We start from the raw sequence: 22739 nt of genomic DNA, 5'->3' as shown, positions 1-22739 counted from the left end.
AAATGAAATCTAAAATTTAATTGATAAATTTACTTTTATTTGCACTTATTAATTGAAATATGTTTATTACTTTAATGAACAGATTATTTAAACTATAACTTTTATACACGTTTGCTATTTAACTTCTTCCAATCAGTGTTATTCTGTTAAGGATAGGACGATGATAGGAAAAGTAGGAAACGAATGGGAGTGTTTCAAGTTTAATGTGCCTCGAAGAAGTCAAATCGATGGTTGTTCCAATCGAGTGGAAGAGAGATAGATAGATGCGGCGCAAGCGTACAATGAGCGTAACGGGACGCAGCGTAACGGGATAATGTGCGTTACGGGACATTTTTCGATCGTGCAGCCGGCGTTCATCGATTTGTTAGACGTTGTCACGTTCAAAAATATGAATTTAAAAACACACAGAAAACCAGGCAAAACCAACCAATGTCTAATTTTAAACATACTAGATCGTACAGGGAATTTCGTACAAGGAATTAGCCAGAAATTATTATCACAGCACAGAGGAAAACAGTGGGCTGATAACGTTGAGATAATTGCAAGAACAGCGAAAAAAATTAAACTGACTTTGGATAACACAGCTACCAACGGGTAAACCGAACGATGCTAATAAAAAAAAATCTGGACAACGCAACGAAAACACAGAGACGCACAGACACATAAGCTAAAATAGTTGTACGTTGTTTCTTTTCGTATTCATCTTGCTCTCACATGAGTCGACACCTGACGTCTATATTAAGTTGAGGCAAACCATTATTTAACACTCTACACAGCGATATTTTTTAAAATCATAATCAGTAAACAATAGTAATATGAATACTACGAATATTGTTGAATACCAAGTAGTAGAGACCGGAAAAATTTGCGAATTCATTTCGCGATAGGCTAAAACACAAATAGTTATACCTCAGTGCTGCCTCTGCTATTGGCTCACAACTCACCTGGATGACTCTGGGCCAATGAGAAACACCCGACCAAAGCTTTATCGAATCACAGGCTGCTACGTTGGGACGTCTCACAAGACAGCAGCCAATGAGTGGGTGATATTTGACCGAGTGTACGTAGAACTATGGAGTTCATCCTGGAGGTCATTGAAACCGCGAATTTTTCCGGTCCCTACCAAGTGGACTACGCTAATGTCAAATGAAAATTGTTAGGTCACCAGAACAATGAGTTTGGCAATATTTTCTCCATCTTTGCGTAAATGTTAACCTGAAACCATAGAACAGCTGGTTATGCGAAGTTTTTATAAAAGTGTTCAGAGCGTAGTTACGAGTTGCTGGAGAAACATAATTTCGGTTGGAACCAAGAAGGTGTGTGGAAACACACGTGGTGCAGGTACTCACCGGCGGCGGCTGGGGGCGGCGCTGGGGGCGGGGCGCCACTTGCGGCGCCGTCCGCCGCCCACGCACAGCAGCACCTTGTTCACGATGTTGCCCATGGCGCGGTCACGTGGTGCAGTCACGTGTCTGGGCCCTGCAACACACGCAGCGCTCCTTCACTCCTCCACTCCTCCACTCCTCCACTCCTCCACTCCTCCACTCCTCCACTCCTCCACTCCTCCACTCCTCCACTCCTCCACTCCTCCACTCCTCCACTCCTCCACTCCTCCACTCCTCCACTCCTCCACTCCTCCACTCCTCCACTCCTCCACTCCTCCACTCCTCCACTCCTCCACTCCTCCACTCCTCCACTCCTCAGCACCGCTCCACGCTGCAGCTTCCAAGTGACCAGTGCGGCTGCTTTTGACGTGATAACGTCTTATAAATAGGGACCGGAAAAATTCGCGGGTTCAATGCCCTCTAGGATGAACTTAATAGTTCTACGTAACTCGGTAAAATACTACCCTCTCATTGGCTGCTGTCTTGTGAAGGTGCTCCAACGTAGTGGTCTGTGATTCGATACAGTTTCAGTTGAGGTTTTCTCACTGGCCCAGAGTCGTCCAGGTGAGTTGTGAGCCAATAGCAGAGGCAGCACTTAGGTGTAACTATTTGAATTTCAGGCTGTCGTGAAATTAATCCGCGAATTTTTCCTGTCTCTACTTATAAATCGATGAACGCCGGCTGCACGCACGTAAAAGCACGACTCATTGTCACGTTCCACCTGAGCCGAGCGTGCAAGAACCGACCACAACCACCGTGCGAGAAAATCTTCTATAATATCAAACAGGTTAAGACGGGAATTTTTTACTAATTGTTTGTGATTATATTTAAACAAAATATTTAAACTAAAATTTGTAAAAAACTGTAAGTAATATTAGAACAATTTAAAAAAAGTATGCAATTTTTCATCAATGTTTTCTTATGACGTTATCACGTAAAATTATCGTCCGTAAACAGACTTTACAGACAACCCCCTTTTTTTTGTGGTATACACATCTCAACTCTCGATGTACGGCATTTTTTAGGAGTAATTTCGTGAATGGAACGGAAGTCGAATGGAACGTAAATGTGTAACCACGGTGCTGCTATCTGCGGAAGTCTCAATAAACTCGAAAAGTGAGTAAAAGCGTGATTATACCGTATATATTAACTTTCGCGAACATGAGGAGGATGTACTAAGCTTATTGGTTGGCCAAACTATACTTTATAACGGTACAACTATCTTTTAAATCTTTATGTTAAAGTTAATAGTCATAAAAGGATATAGTGACAACTTAAAAATATGCATTACAATAATGAAAATCATTTTTTTTGACATTGAAATTAGATATAGTGCAGCTTTCTTCATACTGTAGAGACACAATAAATTGTTAGCCTATATATATCTTCGACGCCATGTTGAATAAATAAATTTCGTGATGACATTTTTACTGTTAAATCTTAAATATTGAATCTTGTTTTCTCATTTTGCCAATACACTTATAATACGAAACTCGGCCACGAAATTTAACGTAGAATTCTATAAAAAAATATTGCTGAGAGTGATGAATATACGTAAATTGTGTTTTCATATACGTTTATTGAAGCGAATCACACGCAGTTTCCGCACCCGCCGCTAGAATTCGCTATATAATAAAATGGCACCAGTAAAAGCCTAAAAAACTTGAAATAATACTTAACCCGGATTTGGACCTGATTTTCCACAAGGGATTTTATAAAAAATACTACCCATCTAGTTAAAATTCAATAAACAGATATATAACGTTTCCTTTTGTAACTAATTACTTTGTTTCGCTCCATCCACCACAGGTGGCAGCACCGTGGTAGCACATTTCCGTTCCATTCGACTTCCGTTCAATTCACGGAATTAATCTTACCAAACACCGTATGCCTAGAGCTTAGATGTTTAAACATAAAAAGGAGCCATTTCCACAATCTTAGCTGAATTGTGCTTGAAACCAAGAACATCCGATCGCGTGTACGTAATATTTGACAAATAATTGTCAGTCATCATTAGAGACCTGAAATATTCGCGGATTCATTTACCTCTAGTATAGCTTCCATTATCCTCTGCCTTTCTCAAGCAAACACGCGTGTTCATTGGGTGCCAACTTGTGAGGCGTTTCCACTGGGTAGCTTATGATTCGACGCTTCTTTGGTCGATAGTCTGCCTTTGGCCCAGAGAGCTCCAGTTAAACTGCGAGCCAATAGCAGAACCAGCAGAATTGGTCACATGTTTGAAGAGCCTATCACGAAATGAATCCGCGAATTTTTCCGGTCTCTAGTCATCATCTATTCCAAAATCTTCCAGATTTTCACAATAATTTGTAATGTTATATTATTTTAAGATTTTCCCTTAGAAACAGTTTATAAAGTATATATGTGGTTTTAACATGTGACAATTACGGTAATTTTAGACTTATCTGGCCCCATTGTTGCAACAGGAGAAACCGTAACGGCGCTAAGGCGGCCCTTAACGAGTTATCCGCGGCTCGGTCGTTAGCGCGTCTAACTGTAAGCAGCACGAGCAAATGAAACACGCCTTTCATCTCGCGCACTCGCCACGTCGCGTCGGACCGAGACTATGTACCCCACGGCCTGTCCGCGCGAGTCATTCACCCACAAGACCTGGCAACACCGCATGTCACAGCAGGACTCACCCCGCAGAGCTGCCAGCGCTGAGAGCAGTGTTTATCCGAACACCAGTACTTGACCAAGCACTCAACGAAATAATTGCAAAAAAGGTATGAGGAATACTCATATCTTTGTAAGTTAAGTATGTGTAGAGAGACGGAATTTTCGCGGATTCATTTAGTCGCAAGCTAGAATGCAAACCTCCACACTCTCGCAATGTGTTCCTGATTGGACCACAGTTATTTTGGACAAGCCCGTCTACGACCGTGAGCCAACGATGCCCAGCTAGGAGAGAATTAAGCGAATCAGGTAGTGCCAATTAACAAGGATAAAAATGTTCTCGCTAAGAAATCAACCAATGGGAAAGTAAACATCGGTCGAGCACACCTATAACTTTGAATTCTATCCTGAGGCCAGAGGAATCCGCGAAATTTCCGGGTCTCTAAGTATGTGCATGATAATATTTAAATAAGAATAAATGGCCTCAACCCAATAAAAAAAGATATTATTTCATGTAAAATCAGTTCCTTTCGTAAGTTCATTTAACAAATATTTGTGTCCTGTTGGTTGTAAGAGCCAAATGATGAGCCATTCGGCGTATTCTCTCTACTTGTACACCTCTACACATAAAAGGCAGAGCCAGTAGGTGTATTCTCTCTACTTGTACACCTCTACACATAAAAGGCAGAGCCAGTAGGTGTATTCTCTCTACTTGTACACCTCTACACATAAAAGGCAGAGCCAGTAGGTGTATTCTCTCTACTTGTACACCTCTACACATAAAAGGCAGAGCCAGTAGGTGTATTCTCTCTACTTGTACACCTCTACACATACAAAGCTGTGCCACTGAGCCTAAGGTCCTGGAGCTTCCTTGTTGTGTCTTCCCCCCCCCCCCCCGAAATTAACCTAACCGACTGAGGTGGATAGGGCAGAACAAATTTACGGTTTACGGACGATAATTTTACGTGATAAAGTCACAAGAAAACATTAATGAAAAATAGCATACTTTTTTTTAATTTTCAAATATTATTTACAGTTTTTTTTCAAATTTGAATTTAAATAATTTGTTTAAATATAATCAAAAAAAATTATTTATAGAAATAAACTGAAATCAAATCAATGTCAATAGGTAAATTGTTAATTTGAAATGACGAAATTGGACAAATGATTAAAAATTTTAAAATTTGCTGCTTTTTAAAAGCCCGCCTTAACCTGTTTGATATTATAGAAGATTTTCTCGCACGGTGGTTTGGCCGGTTCTTGCACGCTCGGCTCAGGCGGAACGTGACAATGAGTCATGCTTTTTCGTGCGTGCAGCCGGCGTTCATCGATTCATGAGACGTTATCACGTCAAAAAGAATTGGAACAGAAATATTTTGGTAATCGCACAAATGTTTGGAAAATCCTCATCACTAATCCACATTCACAAAATCCAGCACTGTATCGCTACACGGAAAATCATTTGCAATAATACTGAAACTTAGGGATGTTCGGGAGCTTAGGAGATGTTTCCACTTCTGACTTGTGAATCACGTTTATGCAAAACCAAAATATCCTTTCGAAGGTCGGTTGTTAGCTTTGGCGGAGTGGAAGATTCCATCCTGAAGTGGTCTGAACGTAATACTTTATGTAACTTATACATATATACACATATATTTTTGACACTTGCCGTACCAAGTAGAGTAAAATAGTGTTTCATGGGCACTGCCAGCAATTATTATTTTAGTGTTTATTTGAAGCCTAGTTGATAAAACGAATAAATAATTGTGAAACGATTCGTTATTTTACGAACTGTGATAATAATAGGCCACTGCATAGGTGATAACAATATTTCGAGGGAAATGTTAAGGCCCTTCACACATGATCAGTCGGAACTTACCAGTCCGAACTGACGTGTGTGGGAACAGCGTCTCGCTAGTCCATAAAAATCAGTCCATCAGATGAGTGACGCGGCAGACAACTTTGGTTATACTTAGAGACCGGAAAAATTCGCGGATTCATATCACGACAGCCTGAAATTCAAATATTTATACCTCAGCGCTACCTCTGCTATTGGCTCACAACTCACCTGGATGACTCCGGGCCATTGAGAAACACTCAACCGAAGCTGTATCGAATCACAGGCCGCTACGTTGTGGCACCTTCACAAGACAACAGCCAATGAGAGGGTGACATTTGACCAAGTGTACGTATAACTATAAAGTTAATCCTAGAGGTCATTGAACCCACGAATTTTTTTGGTCCTTAGTTATACTCTTTGGTGGCTTTGCTATTTTTTCTTTTTCTAATTAAAAGTGCAAATGCAATTGCAGCACCCACAGTTTATTCCATATTCTACGACGGAAACGATACATCCAACATCAACAGCAACCACAAGAATGGTCGTGTGTGGGACAAGGCTTCAGTTGAGTCCAAACTGTCAGTTTAGGATTGTTCGGTCCAACCTGAAAACCTGGGCGGCGTGCGTGCGCAGAAAACATTTGTCTGTGCTTTCACAAACCAGTTACCAAGAAATAGTTTGTAATACTATTACTAGACAAATATTGGGGTAAGTCCGGGGTAGATGGCCATACGGTAGAGATGGCCAATCGTCATAGTTCGGCAACCGGGCGCTAGAATGCATCTCAATTCACTGTGTGTTGAGTTGGTGATGAGTTACGTGGAAGGTGTTGTTTACGCATCGGAAAAGCGCTATAATTGTGAGTATTTTTGCCTTTTTCTTTTTACTTTCTGTCTAAAATAATTCTCCTAGTCACCATTTTGGCCTGAAAATTAAAGATAATAAGTAAAAAAAAAAGGATAAACTTGTTTGTAGGTCTTTTTATACCTTCCCGCACATATGTAATCAATGAAGGTTCCAAGCATCATTCGCCATTATTTTTATGCTCCTTCGCCCTCTCACCCGAACAATCGGGATAGATGGCCATGTTTTATTCGGGATAGTTGGCCACCCATTAACCTCTTGCGTTTTCTATTATGAAAATAAATTTTTAATCTGTCTAATGGAATAACCAAAAACGTACATTTTTAAAATTTATGAAATCTTTATTTTACTGAAATGTTTAATTGTAAAATATGTTTTCTTACCAAAGTATACTTGGCCATCCATATATTTTTATACAATTGTTTTATTTTATTAATTTATTAATTTTGTGTAAAAATACTTTTGTTGATGTTAAAAACTGTTTAACAAAAAATTTAAAATGTAAGGAAAAACAATACAAATTTTAACAATTATAATAATGAAAATATGTTATTTCTTAAAAGAATTTTCTCGCTTATAATATAGGCTATTTGAAAATCCGTGCACGTACATCATCACTTAAAATATTTTCACCAAAGAAACATTTTTTAAAACACAAAATGCTGTAAATAGTTTACAGATAGAGTAGTGTGTAACAAATCTACCTACATACTTAAAAGCAACGAAATACGTTACTCTTGCCACCGAGATACCTAGTCGAGATGTAGTCTATGTGATTACTCACTCGTCATCTTTGAACGTGGTGCTATCTATGATGTAGTGTAGAATATAAAGGCAAACTGCGCCGTGGTACTGTCTTGCAGCCCAATCTGTCGTGGAAATACTGAACTACTTTAAAAGAACGATTTAGCTCTGCTAAAAAAGTATGTAACAGAAAAATATTTCACGCGAAATAACTTGGGTAGTTATATTCCAACAAGTCGGTAGTGGCCGAGTATACTCTGGTAAACAAGGAAGGGTCGTGTAATTATTGCAATTTCTTTTTGTTCTTTCTTTCTAGATGCCAAATAAATACACTCCTAAGGTGGGGAGTACTCGTGGTAGATGGAAAGCAGAGGATTTAAAACACGCTTTCGAAGCCGTCGAAAGTGGTACATCTGTCCGCAAAGCATCTGCAATGTTTAATATACCCAGAAAAACTCTTGAAAGAAGAATAAAACAAGGAAATATAACAAAAGGGTCAATGGGACCGAGTTCTTGTTTCGGCAAAGACAATGAAGAAAGACTTGTGCGTCACATTAAAAAAATGCAAATGAGTGGCTTACCTCTGACTAGAGACGATGTTCGTAGTTTAGCATACAATTTTGCTACTCAGTTAGGAATCCATCATAGATTCAATAATGAAAACGAGAAGGCCGGATATGACTGGTTGCAACTTTTTCTTTCGAGACATCCAGATATATCTGTGCGCAAGTCTGAGGGTGTTTCACTTGCTAGAGTTCAAGGTATGGACCGTAATGAAGTCGCAGAATATTTTTCTCTTTTGAAAATTATCTTGGAGGAAAACCAACTTATTAATAAGCCATCAGCGATATTGAATATGGACGAAACAGGCTTGCAGCTGAATAACCGCCCTGGTGAAGTTCTAGCTGAGAGAGGTTCCAAAGTAGTTCACACTATTACTTCAGGAGAAAAAGGAGAGACAATAACAGTCATAGCGTGCTGTAATGCAGAGGGCGTGTTCCTCCCTCCAGTTTCGGTAATGAAGGGGAAAAACAAAAAACCAGAATGGGAGGATAACATGCCACCAGGCAGCATTGTAATGATGTCTGAAAAATCTGCCTATGTTAACACAGTTATTTTTTTTAATTGGCTTAAAAACCATTTATTTCCTCGCAAACCTGCAGGGAAAGTACTGTTGATTATGGATGGCCATTCTTCTCACTGCAATTCTGTGGAAGTTCTTGAATTCGCAGACGAGAATGATATCATATTACTGTGTCTCCCTAGCCATACAACACATTATTTACAGCCACTAGACCGTGCTGTATTTAAATCTCTGAAACATCACTTCTACACTGCTTGTTCTAAGTGGCTAACAAACCATCCGAACCGAAAGATAACTAGGATACAGTTTGGTGAGCTTCTGAGTGAAACTTGGGGAAAAGCAGCAACACCTGAAAATGCGATAGCAGGTTTCAGAGCCACTGGAATCTACCCTTTCAACGTGGATGCTATTCCAGACTATGCTTTTGTTGTAAACTCCAGGCCTAGAGACAATGAAAATCGTGAACATGCAACACATAGTTTGCTTGAAACTAATTTAGAAGAACCTGGCTGTTCCAGAAATTCTTCTGGTGTTCCCAACGAAGATACCGAGGAAAATTCGCCTTCCGGTGTAAGTAACATGGAGATAGAACAGATTGACACTTACCCAGCCATTGAAGATCCCGGTACATCATGTCAGAATGCAGACAAATGCTTATTTAGCACAACTGTAGGTCGCATCATGACTACAAACGTTACTTCACCGTCTACTTGTGGTGCCGATGCTATCTCGCCTACCAAAGTCCTGACTGAGATTTTGCCCATTCCAAAAACATCAAAACAGACGCCGAAACGTAAAAAACAGAAAGCTACTCTTCTAACATCTCCTGAAAATATTGCACAATTGAAAACGAAAAGAAAGAAGATGAACAAAATATTTCTAGGGAAGCAAAAGAAGGCTATGCCTATGCAGGCATATAACACAAAATCAAAGCAGAGTAAAGTACTTCGACCCAGAAGAAATACTTCGTCAAGTAGCAGTTCAGAATCGGAAGTAACATTGCAGGACGAATCTAGTGACGATCTTGATCAAGAAGACGAGGAGTGCATCGGTTGTGGTGAAGACTACAACCTTACAGTACTGACATGTGACTGGATAAAATGTGTTCGCTGTCGTCGTTGGTTACACGAAAACTGTACTAACTTTACTGATGTGTGCAACAACTGTGGTAAAGCTATAACAAAGCAGTGAAAGACTAGTTTCGTCTTATTTTGTGTAATGAACCTGTAGGTGTTTTTTAAGTTTAATTTTCGTCCATGTTTTATGTTACCAATCAGCACACTTCATTTCATAACTTAGCAAAAGGGTTCCACTTGATTTATGTCTTTAAACATGTGTATGTATTGTTCTTTACAGATTATTTCGGCAGACTCTTTGGTTGGCCATCTGTCCCTGAAGCATATGGCCATCTCTACCGGTACTATGGGTGAGATGGCCCAGGTTGTCTAAAAATATTTTAATGAACTTTCTTCTAAACTATACAATTGGGAATATCATAAAAATATTACTTCATAAATTTAGTATACAATGAATGCTTTACCAATTAAATCAGGAATTTTACCTAAAATATTTATTTATTTTGGGCATTTAAAAAAACTATGGCCATCTACCCCGGACTTACCCGTAAAGTTGTACAACACATTTCTATGGTTATTTTTGTATGTATAAAACAATTTTGTTTGAAACAATACTGAATATTTTTTGTAGCGCTTACAACAATTGGTAAATAATTTAATATTTTGATTGATGTTTCATATAAACATCAATTTTTTTTTCAAACCATGGAAAATATAACAGAATATTCAAAGAATTGACTATATTTAGTGTTATTATGCTTATTAATGTGCGCAGTTATTACCGGAAAGCTATTCAGGAAACTATTTATAAATAATTTTAATTCATGTAGGTACTGGTACAACACAAAGCATAATTGCCTGGGCAAGTATTCGAGCTCTATATCATTGCAATTTTTTTTGTAGCGACACGGTTGCTGTGATATAAATGTATAAATTTATTAATATCTGTAATTTTACATGATTATTTCAGTTCCACTAAAAAAAATTGTGAGTATTTCAGTAATTGCCAGTGATATGTAAAAATATAACTTCGGTAAAGAGCAAATTCACGTGTTATCATGTTGCAAATAATTTTATAATACGAAATTCGGAGACCAAATTTAACGTAGTATTCTTTATAAAAACTGCCGAGAGTGATAAATGTACTAAATAATAATAATAATTTTTGAAAAAAAAAATAGTGCGTGGAGTCCCTCCGCGTGGAAGAAGTGAAACTTCGTAATGTGGAAATGAAAATAGGAAGGGGTAGAAATTGATTTTTAGTGAAATCATATTGTATCAAATCAAACTAAAAAAAATCATGAAATCATTCAACGATAAAAGCTGTTTATTTAATTAAGCGGACGGGTTCGCCCCAAGGAGATAATTGACGCGGCGAGACCTCGTGGACATAGAGAAATGACACACACTCACTATTTATGTGTCTATGAAACACGCATTCACTCTCGCTCTGTCTCTTTCTATTCCCCCTCCCCAGGAGCGTTAAAAGTTTAACGCAACCTTGTTGGAAGTCGGATTAGAAGTTTCACTTCAATATATATTTTCCTTTTGAAAACATATTAATTATGCTTAACAAGATGTTACTGTTGATTTCCCAGGGCTAGCCGAACAACAAGACTACTGAATGTTGCGCACGTAAATGCCTGAACGCTGAACCAGTAACATCTACACCTAGACAGGTATTACCATCGCCTGCATTTTTGAGGTTATATTTATTTGGGCTCGATGAGGGTGAACTTTTTTGTATGCACCAGACATGCAATGAAATTAGTGCATACATATTACACGAGGGAAATTTAACAGGTTGAAAGTCTAGTGCGCATGCGTGCAGAAACTGCTGTGGCCACGAGCCTAAGACTTCAAGATGGCGGACACACGTGTGCCAACATGCACCCGTATAAATGCACACTTTTGCAAACATCGGCAGGGTGTATGAAGTGTATTTAAACATAAACGTTCCAAATTTATTTTCCACTTCATTCTTCTTATAAATACTTTAAAAAAAAAAACGTTAAAAATTGCAACTTTGCCAAAAAATTATGCGATGTATATATAAATATTTTTTTCATCCTGTGATAGTTTAACGCTTTGAAGGCTGGCTCAAAATCTATGGTTCTGACCCAATGGACGTAGCATAATTGAATATTTTTGTAACTTTTAATAATGTTATTTAAATTTAATTGTTTTAGTTATAGTTAGAGACCCGGAAATTTCGCGGATTCTTCTGGCCTCAGGATAGAATTCAAAGTTTTAGGTGTGCTCGACCCATGTTTACTTTCCCATTGGTTGATTTCTTAGCGAGAACTTTTTATCCTTGTTATTCGGCACTACCTGATTCGCTTACTTCTCTCCTAGCTGGACATCGTTGGCTTTCGGTCGTAGAGGGGCGTGTCCAGAAAACTGCGGTCCAATCATGAACACAGTGCGACAGTGTGGAGGTTTGTATTCTAGCTTGCGACTAAATGAATGCGCGAAATTTCCGGGTCTCTATAGTTATAGTTTACTTACATATATCATTTTTTTAGATCTAATATTCCTCTATATAGTGAAATAAAAAAAAATAAAATTACATAGTTTGTAAAACCTGTGTATATTTTATAATGAATGTTGTATTTTTAACCGCGTGGTCCGGCGGGCGGGAGACTTGAACGCTGGAGTAAGCGAGGAACCTCGCGCCTGCAGCGCAGCGACTCCTGACATTTGCGCTGCAACTCCCGCCTCTCGCCTCCACACCACGACTTGCTGCGTCGCGCGGACTGGTACTTTCCCCTCGGGCGCTGTCGGCCATCAGAGCGCGTGTTCCATTTGCTGCCAGCAGTACTGGGCCTGCAGGAGACACGTGAAATAACAAGTCCTGGCCCTCCCCATCCCCCTACTCAGCTCTCTCGCGTCCCGCACTGCTTCGCGCATGCGCACACACTGAATGTCGTAGCTACCGGAGCAGGTGCCTGCAGACACAGCGTATTAGCACAGTTTTGCTCGATAACCAATAGAATTGAACTTGGGAAGTAAAATTAGTAAAGGTGCAAAAAAAAAATAGCCATTCATGGGGACTGTCAACAGAAGTGAAAATTTAAAACTTTGTTTTTAAATGTGTAATATGTTGAGACCTGCCAAATTCGCGATTTCATTCGGTGATAGGCTAGAATTAAAACACATATACCTCTTAGATAATTTTGCTATTGGCTTACTGTTCATCTGGACAAATCTCAACCAGTTATAAACCCTCAATCAAAGAAGGATCGAATCACAGACAAACCAGACGACTTACATGTTGGCAGCCAATGACCTTGCGATATTTTCCCGAGTATACAGGGGTATGTGCAGTCTATCCTGAAGGCCATCGAAACAGCGAAATTTGCAGGTCTCTAGTAATATGACATCATTTCTACGTCAAATGTACGTAAGAAAATTGATTTTGGTACTATATCAGTACGATGTCAGCATGATATCCTTACATCATTTTTTAGTCACAACAGAGGTCAGTGGTATGTAAACATTACGTAAAAATCCATTACCTAGCAATGACTTACCCCAGTGATGTCAGACCTAGGTCATGATTTCATGTGGTCAAATTAACTTCACTTACTGCTACTACAGCATGTCGGAGATACGAACTCACAAGATTTTACCCGTCCAAAAAAGAGTCCAACACGCACATGATACAGTCGAGTATATACACTGTATTAGTGTATATATGCGTATACATTTACACAGGCCGCTGCGCGTCGCCAGTCTGGCGCAACACGTCACTAGCATGTCGGTGACGCGAACCCATAAGTTTTGCCACTACAAAAAATCGCTCAACGCGGCTAAAGAAGTTTTCACTTCAAAAAACGAGCCAGGAAAAAATTAGGACATACTGAAAATGTTAAAAATTCTTGTGTGGAAAAGTATTTAAATTTTTTTTTACACGGTATGCACTACAGCAGTACGACTGAAAATGTTAACCACAAGGCACTATCTCCAGCGGTTGAAAATTATTTAAAATAAATTGAATTAAGGTCACTCAAAATTCCAGTCTAAACCTCAGAAAAAATGTCTAGCGCAGTTGTGGGGCCACATTTACCCTAATACGCGACGCTCTCAATTCAACAGACTAATAACTGTTGTGAGAAATGTGAAAAAATGTAGCGAAAACAAATCCCACTTCTGATTATTATTCTTTTAGGAATATGAATTTTTATGGTGGGTCTAATGGGAAAAATAGGGAGGGAATTATAATAGGAGGGGTAAACAAATGTTTCCGCTATTGGCACACAGTTTTTAGGGAATATTCCTAGCCAATGAGAAACCCTCAACTAAACAGTTACCGAATCACAGAGTGTACAGATGACTGTGGAGTCTATCCTGGAGGTCATTGAAAATCCGAATGTATGTTTGGTTATGTTATTGATTGAAAGAAAAAAAAAACTTTGTACTACGAAGGTTACTTTTTCTCGGAACTTACTTGGAGGTATATCGTCGCCTGAGAATTGGAGTGTTACATGTCCATTGAAGTAGGAACTGAGATATAAGCATTTGAAAGTTCAAATCACTATGAATAGCATGGCATAGAGCAAAATAATATTGGTCTTAAATTAAGAACAAACATTTTTATGTGCGTAGACGTGTGTGGATATAGAACAAATGAATACTAATATTAATTTCGTGTCCATAGCATAAAAAACCTAAAAAGTGGACATAGAACACTCCAATACTCAGGCGGCGATATCTAGCTTTAAACATATTCCATGTCAAGCCTTGGGGAAAGTAAAAAAACAATACCTCTCTGTATCTGTATCTGTATCTGCCATAAACGATGGTGCTGTCTCCACCGATAAAACATTTTCCTAAACTTCTTAAATGTTTTCGCTAGTTCCCTAATTGCAAGTATAAATGCATTCACGCAAATACTGACACGGTAAAAATTAAAATAAAAATTCACTCGTTAGTAAAAAAGTCTCTGTTTGCATACTTAAGTTTTCTTGAAGCGAGTTTTTTACTTTTACAATTTCAGAAAAAAGTCATCATCAAAGATAGTCTAGTTATGGAGTAAATTCCGGGACAGATGCATTCTGAAATTGATAATTGCCTGAATTGCATAAATAAATCTAGAATATGTATTTCAAGGAAAGGTTTTGTTATTACAAAAAAATTACAGTTTTTGAACCAATAACCTATAATGAATCATTAAAAATTGTATATATAAAAACCTTATAAGTAAATTACTTTCACTGTCCCTAAAATTGAGTTTAGTTATTTATATATGCAGTTGGTAAAATTTAAACTATAATTTTATAACATTAATTGAATGAGCTTTATTTTGTCGGAAGTGTATATCAAGCGCAAAGCTGAGTGGTGTGTAATAACTTCCTGAAAATTAAGCCTGGATTGTTATGCAACGCAGTTGTTATGCGTGCCTCGTTAACGAACACAGTTTCCACAACTTTCTGCTCGCAGGGAAACGCATTTCGGGGCACGCGACGTGGGGAATACGGGCCATGGTACGAACTACCGTTCTGCTTGTTTCCGCTACGCCTTTTTCCGTAGCTAGCCGTCGTAGCGGTAACGAGCGGCACCCAACACGAACTCTCGTTCCGAGCTGCGAGCACCCGCGACTGTTCGGCAGGCTTATTTTTAGGGGCAGACATTTTTAGAGACCGGAAAAATTCGCGTATTCATTTCGTGATAGGCTAAACTTCAAACATGTGAGCAATTCTGCTGGTTCTGCTTTTGGTTCGCAATTTAACTGGAGCTCTCTGCGCCAATGGCAGACTATTGACCAAAGAAGCGTCGAATCACAAGCTACCCAGTGGAAACGCTTCACAAGTTAGCACCCAATGAACACGCGTGTTTGCTTGAGAAATGCAGAGGATAATGGAAGCTATACTAGAGGTTAATGATTCCGCGAATATTTCAGGTCTCTAGGCATTTTTCGCGGAAAATTCGTAACTCCTATTAGACTGCAACAAGGTATACCCGCGACAGAAGTTTCTTCCTTGTGATTGGCGGCCGTCTGCGAGAGAAGTCATTGCCTTATTTTACCGAGCCACTCAGGACGCGTTTACTTCCACACTGAATAGCTGTGATTGGTGGTGTAACAATCGACATGCACCTGAAAGAAACTCACCAAATCACGAAACACGGACGATGCTACAGTGTTATAACTTTCAGCTGGTCTCGGAATCTTTTCGCGAAATATGCATGGTCCTACTCATCACTCACAGATCGAGGTTTAAGTGCCGTTCACAAAAGACACGTTGTGTTACCAACCACGGCCGTTTTTCAGCCGGAGCCATTACGAAGAGAACACTATCCGAAACTGCTAACTATGACGACCGTCCACGACGTTATAATTCATACAATATTAAAAAAAAATACAGTCATGAAAAAATCTGAACGTGCTCAACTACAATGTGGTATGACTAGGGACCGGAAAAATTCGCGGGTTCAATGACCTCCAGGATGAACTCCATAGTTCTGCGTACACTCGGTCAAATGTCACCCACTCATTGGCTGCTGTCGTTGTGAGACGTCCCAACGTAGCAGCCTGTGATTCGATAAAGCTTTGGTCGGGTGTTTCTCATTGGCCCAGAGTCATCCAGGTGAGTTGTGAGCCAATAGCAGAGGCAGCACTGAGGTATAACTATTTGTATTTTAGCCTATCACGAAATGAATTCGCGAATTTTTCCGGTCTCTAGGTATGACCTCGCCAGAGGTGTCTTCCTTGAAACTGGCGGCCGTCTGCGAGAGAAGCCTTTTTCTTATTCCGCCCGGCCACTCAGGACGTGCTGGCTCTCTCATTGGCTGGCTGTGGTTCGTGATCAGGGAAAAACTGCACCATGCAGAGTTAAGATGAAACAGGTTATACAGTTTTCCTGTGTAATCACCCTGATTTACATAATTTCGAGCTGTTTTGTTTTTAGTGCCTTCAACGGTTGAACACAAAATAATGTAGAGGCGGTGTAAATTTTTTTTCTCGGTAAATACGAACGCTTGCTAGACAGCAATAATGAATGTTGACGCCAGTTTTTTTATTCACCTTGTGTTTGGCGGCCTCATGCAACAGAAACCCATTGCCTTTTTTAGTCAGTACGTTCGAAACCAGTTTACTTTCACTACGTGGCTTTGATTCATGTGCCGACAATGTGCAAGCACTTAAAAAAACAAACCCCTTAACCAATCACCAAACGCATACGAATCTACAGATTCTCCAAACACATAGCTAGTCTTGTGACCTATGATTGTTTTAAGGGACCCACCTAGTGAGAGGTGTATCTCTATCTGAGGCGGGACGATAAGTGCGACTCTCGCTAGTGCTTCTAGCGCGGTGTCGCCTCTAAGCGCAAGGAGTCTTATCTTCGTACATGGGGCAAATATGAAATCTGTGTGGTACACATAACATTAGATAACGGAGGTAAAAGTGTAATGCAAGGCCCTCGATAACTTTCAAGGATCTGTACCGGACGTTTAATGCTTAACGCGTTCTAGCTTCTTCCACTCTCCTAAAAAAAAAAAAAAAAAACGTAAACAGAAATACTCATTCGTCCTCAGAGTTTTCTTAGGCGCTTTTCGTAAAATATGCACCACTATGATATTTTGAACAATTTTCAATTCACGTGTTATTTTTTTTCTTCTTCTGGAGTTCTGCACACCGTGTGGGCGAGGGACTCAGTGACTGTATACTGAACAGTGTAGCTGCAGAACTGAAGGGTATTATCTTTGAATGATTTGTGCAATGGGAGTGCATGACTTGATGTAAGCTGTTTTGGAAAACTATTGTGTTTGTTTCGTCTTTTTCGTTTTGTCGTGTTTTTGTCTCGTATCAACTGTTGTGCTGAATTTTTTTGGGTTCAATATTTTTGTGCTGTCATCATTTGTGGTCTTTTTTTCGTTCTCCTAGTCCATTTTTCTTTGTTTATCTTTGTTTTTTGACCATATTCCTGTTATGGAATATTATGTGGTGTTTATATCCTGTTGACAACAGCAATTGTTTGCTTAATTTGTGTTTTTGTCTTTTGTGTTTTTTTTTAGTTTTCTTCTACAGACATACATGTGCTTAGCAATGGCGTACGTCCAAAAGCTTACATCAATTCAGAACTGAAGGGGCCGAGTAGAAGAGGACCAGAGAAACGCGCGCGTGCAGAGTGCGGTGTTGCCTGCCAGAGTCGCAGCACTTTCCCCCGGCCGGCTCCTGACACGCGCGGTTCACATGGCACCGCCCCGCCGCGTGGCAAGTTGCGTCACGCACACGGCGCGCCGTGCAGCCTCACTCCCGGCTGATAGCGGGTGTGACACTATCTGCCCGTGGTCAGGCATTGCATCTGTCGAGACTTTTATACCCGGCTCACTTCTGGGCGAATGTCTCCTGTTCGCTGGCTGTCTCAACTTGCTAGCTTGGGATTCGGCAATTCTTCTTTTGAGGGTTTCTTTTTCGTTAGAGACCGGTAAAATTCGCGGGTTCAATGACCTCCAGGATGAACTCCATAGTTATACGTACACTCGGTCAAATATCACCCACTCATTGGCTGCTGTCTTGTGAAACGTCCCAAAGTAGCAGCCTGTGATTCGATAAAGCTTTGGTTGGGTGTTTATCATTGGCCCAGAGTCATTCAGGTGAGTTGTAAGCCAATAGCAGAGGCAGCACTGAGGTATAACTATTTGTATTTTAGCCTATCGCGAAATGAATTCGCGAATTTTTCCTGTCTCTACTTACACCTGTGTGCCAATAGCGGAAGAATCACAGTAGTATACGCAATTGAATTTTACCCTATCGCCTAATTAATCCATAGGGTAATGCATATTTCGCGAAAAGATTCCCAGACTAGATGAAAGTTAAAACACTGTAGAGTCGTCTGAGTTTCGTGACTGGGCGAGTTTTTTTCAGGTATGTGTCGACTGTTACAACACCAATCACAGTTATCAGTGCGGAAGCAAACGAGTCCTGAGTGGCTCGGTCAAATAAGGGAACAACTTCTCTCGCAGACGGCAGCCAATCACAAGGAATAAACCGATGGTGCGTGTATACCTTGTTGCAATCTAATAGGCGTTCAAGTTTTTTCGCAAAAAAATGTCTGGCCCTATTGATTCACTATTTTCCCGGTCCCGAATTACTGGTTTCCAAGACAACTATGCAAATTAATATATTTTTTTAAATCTTGTGTTTAGTGATAACTAGGCGGCGTGTAATTTTTCGCGAAATTATCCGACTGCTCGTTAGACTCCAAGTAGGTATGCTCACGCTAGCGATTGATCCCTCGTGATTGGCTGCCGTCTTCAAGAGAAGCGGTTGCTCTGTTTGACCGCACTGGATGGCTGTGATTGCGTAGAGACCTGAAAAATTCGCGGGTTTTTTTCGTGTTATGATAACATTCAAATAATTATACCTTAGTGCTGCTTCTGTCATTGGTTTACTGTTAATCTTGAGGACTTAGGGCCAATTAGAGACCCTCACTCATAGAAGTGTCGAATCACAGGCCACCCAGTCGAGACGACTCACAAGTCAGCAGCTAATGAACAGTTGGCATTTGCCCGAGTGCGTAGATAATATTGGAGTCTATCCTGGAGGTCATTGAACCCGTGAATTTTTCCGGTCTCTAGTGATTGCTAGGGGCATGCAGATTTCGCGAAAAGATTTTGAGACAAGATTAAAGTTAAAACAATATAGCATCGTCTGTGATTCGTGATTGGGCGAGTTTCTCCCAGGTACATATCGATTGTTACAACACCAACCACAGCATTCAGTGCAGAAGTAAACGCGTCCTGAGTGGCTCGGTCAGACACGGCAACGACTTCTCTCGCAGACGGCAGCCAATCACAAGGAAGAAACCACAGGTGCGGGTACACATCTTTTTGCAGTCTAATAATTGTTCAGATCTTTTCGCGAAAAATACCTGCCCCTAGTGATTGGTGAGCCGACAGAAGATATGAACCTGAGATAACGCTGCAGACAAAGCTGCATCGCGGGAAATGATTGGCCCCACACACGACGCACGCAGACGGCAGCAGAGCAGCCCTTAGCACCACGTCTGGCCGCGCCGCGCTTCGGAGCGGACGTTTCTCGCGCCGGAGTCGCTCTGCTGTCTCTGCAGTCCACCTCGTGCTGAGACAGCAGCTGACGAACAATGGCGCCGGCGACACACGCGACCCACTTGGCTCGGCGACCGGAGCGCAAGCGACTGTGGACTTAACCTTCTGGCCGGCGTTCAACCGGCCGAGCTTTTCACTCTCTCTTCGTGGACGCGAGCCCGCCAAACACCCGCGGGAGGTCACTTGTTCTGAAGACGTGGTTTGGAAGCATCCTGACTATCGGTCCCTCACTTTCCAACGAACATTATTACAGTGGCTGGCATAAAATATACATGCGAACACTTTCAGCGCACCTTCACGTCTGGGAACGAAGCTGTGTTCTAGTTTCACGTGGCGAGGGCGCGACCCGTGACGTATGTTACTAAACCTGCTGTTAGCTGCCACGCAACTCTTCATGTTACACTATCAGAGAAATTTGCGGATTCGATATTTGGTTGAATTCCAACAGCTAAGTTAACTTGTATTTCAATACTTCCTGTCATCGTTGGCATACATTTGGTTCGGTCCCCTTTAAGGCGTGTGATTCAGCACCTGGACAATTCGTACAAATCCTTCCAATCGGTAAGGATATGCCTCGAAAGATTGGAAATTAGTCAAATAAAAGACGCCATTAGATTTGAGAAGTTTTACCAGTGCACATTAATTTTTGAAATGAATCCCTGTTGTTAAGGAGCGGAAAAACTCTCGCGTTTTCAACGAGCCCTAGGAAAGACTCCATAGTCCTCTGTATAATAGGGAGGGCACATGTCACCTTTTCATTGGCTACTTACTGGTGAGACGTCTCAATCTGGTAGCTTGTGTTTCGGTAATTCTTAACACGAAGGTTTCTCACTGGCCAGAAGTATTCCCTACGAACTGGGTGCCAATAGCTTAAGAAACAAAACCGTCTAAGTAATATTTTTTTGAAAATTAGTTTTTTGTTTTTCCATGAAAACGCACGAATTTAGCGTCTTGCAATTGGTGTTACTGAGCACTTTCTACTGATTAAACATGTAAATCTAAAACAAGAAACAACATTTTGTGTTGTTATGTTTGCAATTGCGAAGGTATTTGGATCTACTGAATTTTTATTTACCACATAGCCGGTGTTGTTTTATAAGCGAAGATATATTAGAATTTTATCTTTTCGTGAAGTGGAGCCCCGAATTTTTTCTGTTCCAAATTGTTGTTATCGTCTAAACTGCTCGGATCCAAAAGAGGTTTGTAAAAAGTAAACAGAGAGAAACGTCTAAGTGGTGCACAGCCGTGTAGACACAGCTACCCCCAGCTGGTTTCCAAGCGAACCGCCCCTCCCCCCTGCCCCTGTTAGCGACCAGGGTGTACGGGCGCTAATGGCGCGCTCCTTCTATAGCGAGCGTTGATTGCCCAATGGCGTGCCGCTGTGCGGGAACTACTTACTGGTCGCACGAGCCAGCCGCCAGACCCGCCTGGCACACACTCAAGGCTATGTCAACCCAAATTAATTAAATATTATATACCTATTTGTAGGAACCGGAAAAATTTGATGGTTCAATGACCTCTAGGATGAACTTTATAGTTCTACGTACACTCGGTCAAACGTCACCCTCTCATTGGCTGCTGTCTTGTGAAGCTGCCCCAACGTAGCGGCCTGTAATTCGACACAGCTTTGGTTGAGTGTTTCTCACTGGCCCAGAGTCATCCAGATGAGTTGTGAGCCAATAGCAGAGGCAGCACTGAGGTATAACTATTTGAATTTCAGGCTGTCGTGAAATATATCCGCGAATTTTTCCGGTCTCTAGTAATAATGAACCTGAAGCAGAGGTTCTTCGGTCGAATTCAGACTTACATGTATATAATAAAGCCTTTTCAGAAAGCTTATTGGCCGTAACAGGTCAAATCCTTTAGCAGGTTACACTTGGTAGGGCAGCCACTTCTCCTTGTGTGTATAACTGGTTCAGGGTCGTCCACAGGCTGTAGTCTAATCACTAGTACCATTTATCTTTTGTAGGAAAAAAAATCTGAAGCTCATACTGACTGAAATAAGTTGTACCCTCACCAGAGGTTTATTCTTGTAATTTCTAGAGATACGGAAATTTCGCTCATTCATTGAGTCCTGCAAAATTCGCGGATTCATTGACCTCTAGTATAGCTTCCATTATCCTCTGCATTTCTCAAGCAAACACGCGTGTTCATTGGGTGCTAACTTGTGAGGCGTTTCCACTGGGTAGCTTGTGATTCGATGCTTCTTTGGTCAATAGTCTGCCATTGGCCCAGAGAGCTCCAGTTAAACTGCGAGCCAATAGCAGAACCAGCAGAATTGCTCACATGTTTGAAGTTTAGCCTATCACGAAATGAATCCGCGAAATTTTCCGGTCTCTATTCATCAGGGAAGGGGACACCTCCAGACGTGCTCCACGGATTTATCACACGCACCTTGCGGGAACACTAGAAACACCCTGGGGGAACTTGTGGCCCCGCATGGCGAGGGAAGCGGATACGCCGTTTCATCGCGGCCCGGAGGCGAAGAAGAGAAGAGCTGTGTCGAGAGGCCGACACCACCTAACCACTAGCCCATCCAGCAAACCAGTAGCTCTCCGGTCAGCTAGAACCCTCACAGAAGGGCAGTACAGGCGCCTATCCGGGCCTCTCGCATCTCTGGACCCCTCGCACCACTAGGAGAGCCGATGACCGGGCCAGTGCTGGGGACTCGCGAAGCCCTGAGCCACGACGCACCAGGTGCGAGAGCAACACCGCACCTCAGGGAGGACCACCAAGGTCACCCAGAGGCGACGGCGGTGCCTAGCGCGGACCCGAGAGGCCGGTGAAACTGGGGCACAGGTCCTGCAGTCCGCCGTCCAGAGCCGCGGTGCCGTTAGTCCCGCCGGCTGCCCGCGGCGCGCCGGTGTTCTCCGGGAACCACACATACCTCAGAACAGCCATGACTTAGAAACATCGAAAAATCCACTTAACTCAGAACGACTTAGAACAGTCTTAACTAAAACACCTAGAAAAAATACAAGTAACCTGGAACTGTCATAAGTCAGAAAGATCATTACTTAGAAACAAACAACGCATAATCA

At 41.2% G+C, this 22739-nt stretch overlaps 2 protein-coding genes across 6 annotated transcripts in view; both read right to left on the bottom strand.

The window, feature by feature from the left end:
* The window catches only part of LOC134532126 (serine/arginine repetitive matrix protein 2), a 279404-nt gene that overhangs the window by 240847 nt on the left and 15818 nt on the right, over nucleotides 1-22739 (bottom strand). For all 5 annotated transcript variants that reach the window (XM_063368446.1, XM_063368447.1, XM_063368450.1 and 2 more), the window contains exon 2: nucleotides 1350-1479. In XM_063368446.1, the coding sequence (XP_063224516.1) occupies nucleotides 1350-1444 (95 nt within the window). In that variant the 5' untranslated portion in view covers nucleotides 1445-1479. The remainder of the gene's footprint in view (nucleotides 1-1349; nucleotides 1480-22739) is intronic.
* On the bottom strand, nucleotides 1452-22599 carry LOC134532323 (uncharacterized). The gene is made up of 2 exons (XM_063368742.1): nucleotides 22470-22599; nucleotides 1452-1696 (listed from the first exon to the last, which is right to left on the bottom strand). Exons 1-2 carry the CDS (start codon nucleotides 22597-22599, stop codon nucleotides 1452-1454), a joined length of 375 nt encoding a protein of 124 aa, XP_063224812.1.

The sequence above is a fragment of the Bacillus rossius genome, chromosome 5, assembly GCF_032445375.1.
Source record: "Bacillus rossius redtenbacheri isolate Brsri chromosome 5, Brsri_v3, whole genome shotgun sequence".
Classification (NCBI taxonomy): domain Eukaryota; kingdom Metazoa; phylum Arthropoda; class Insecta; order Phasmatodea; family Bacillidae; genus Bacillus; species Bacillus rossius.
The sequence above is the reverse complement of the archived record's forward strand: the minus strand, read 5'-3'. Positions and strand labels throughout refer to the sequence as shown.

What these genes read in the sequence shown, in the direction of transcription:
- LOC134532323 (XM_063368742.1), bottom strand. Translation starts at nt 22,599, where the DNA reads ATGGCTGTTCTGAGGTATGTGTGGTTCCCGGAGAACACCGGCGCGCCG. An exon ending in CAGTTTCACCGGCCTCTCGG is followed by an intron (nt 1,697 to 22,469) that starts GTCCGCGCTAGG and finishes GGTGCTGAGGAG; the next exon opens with TGGAGGAGTGGAGGAGTGGA.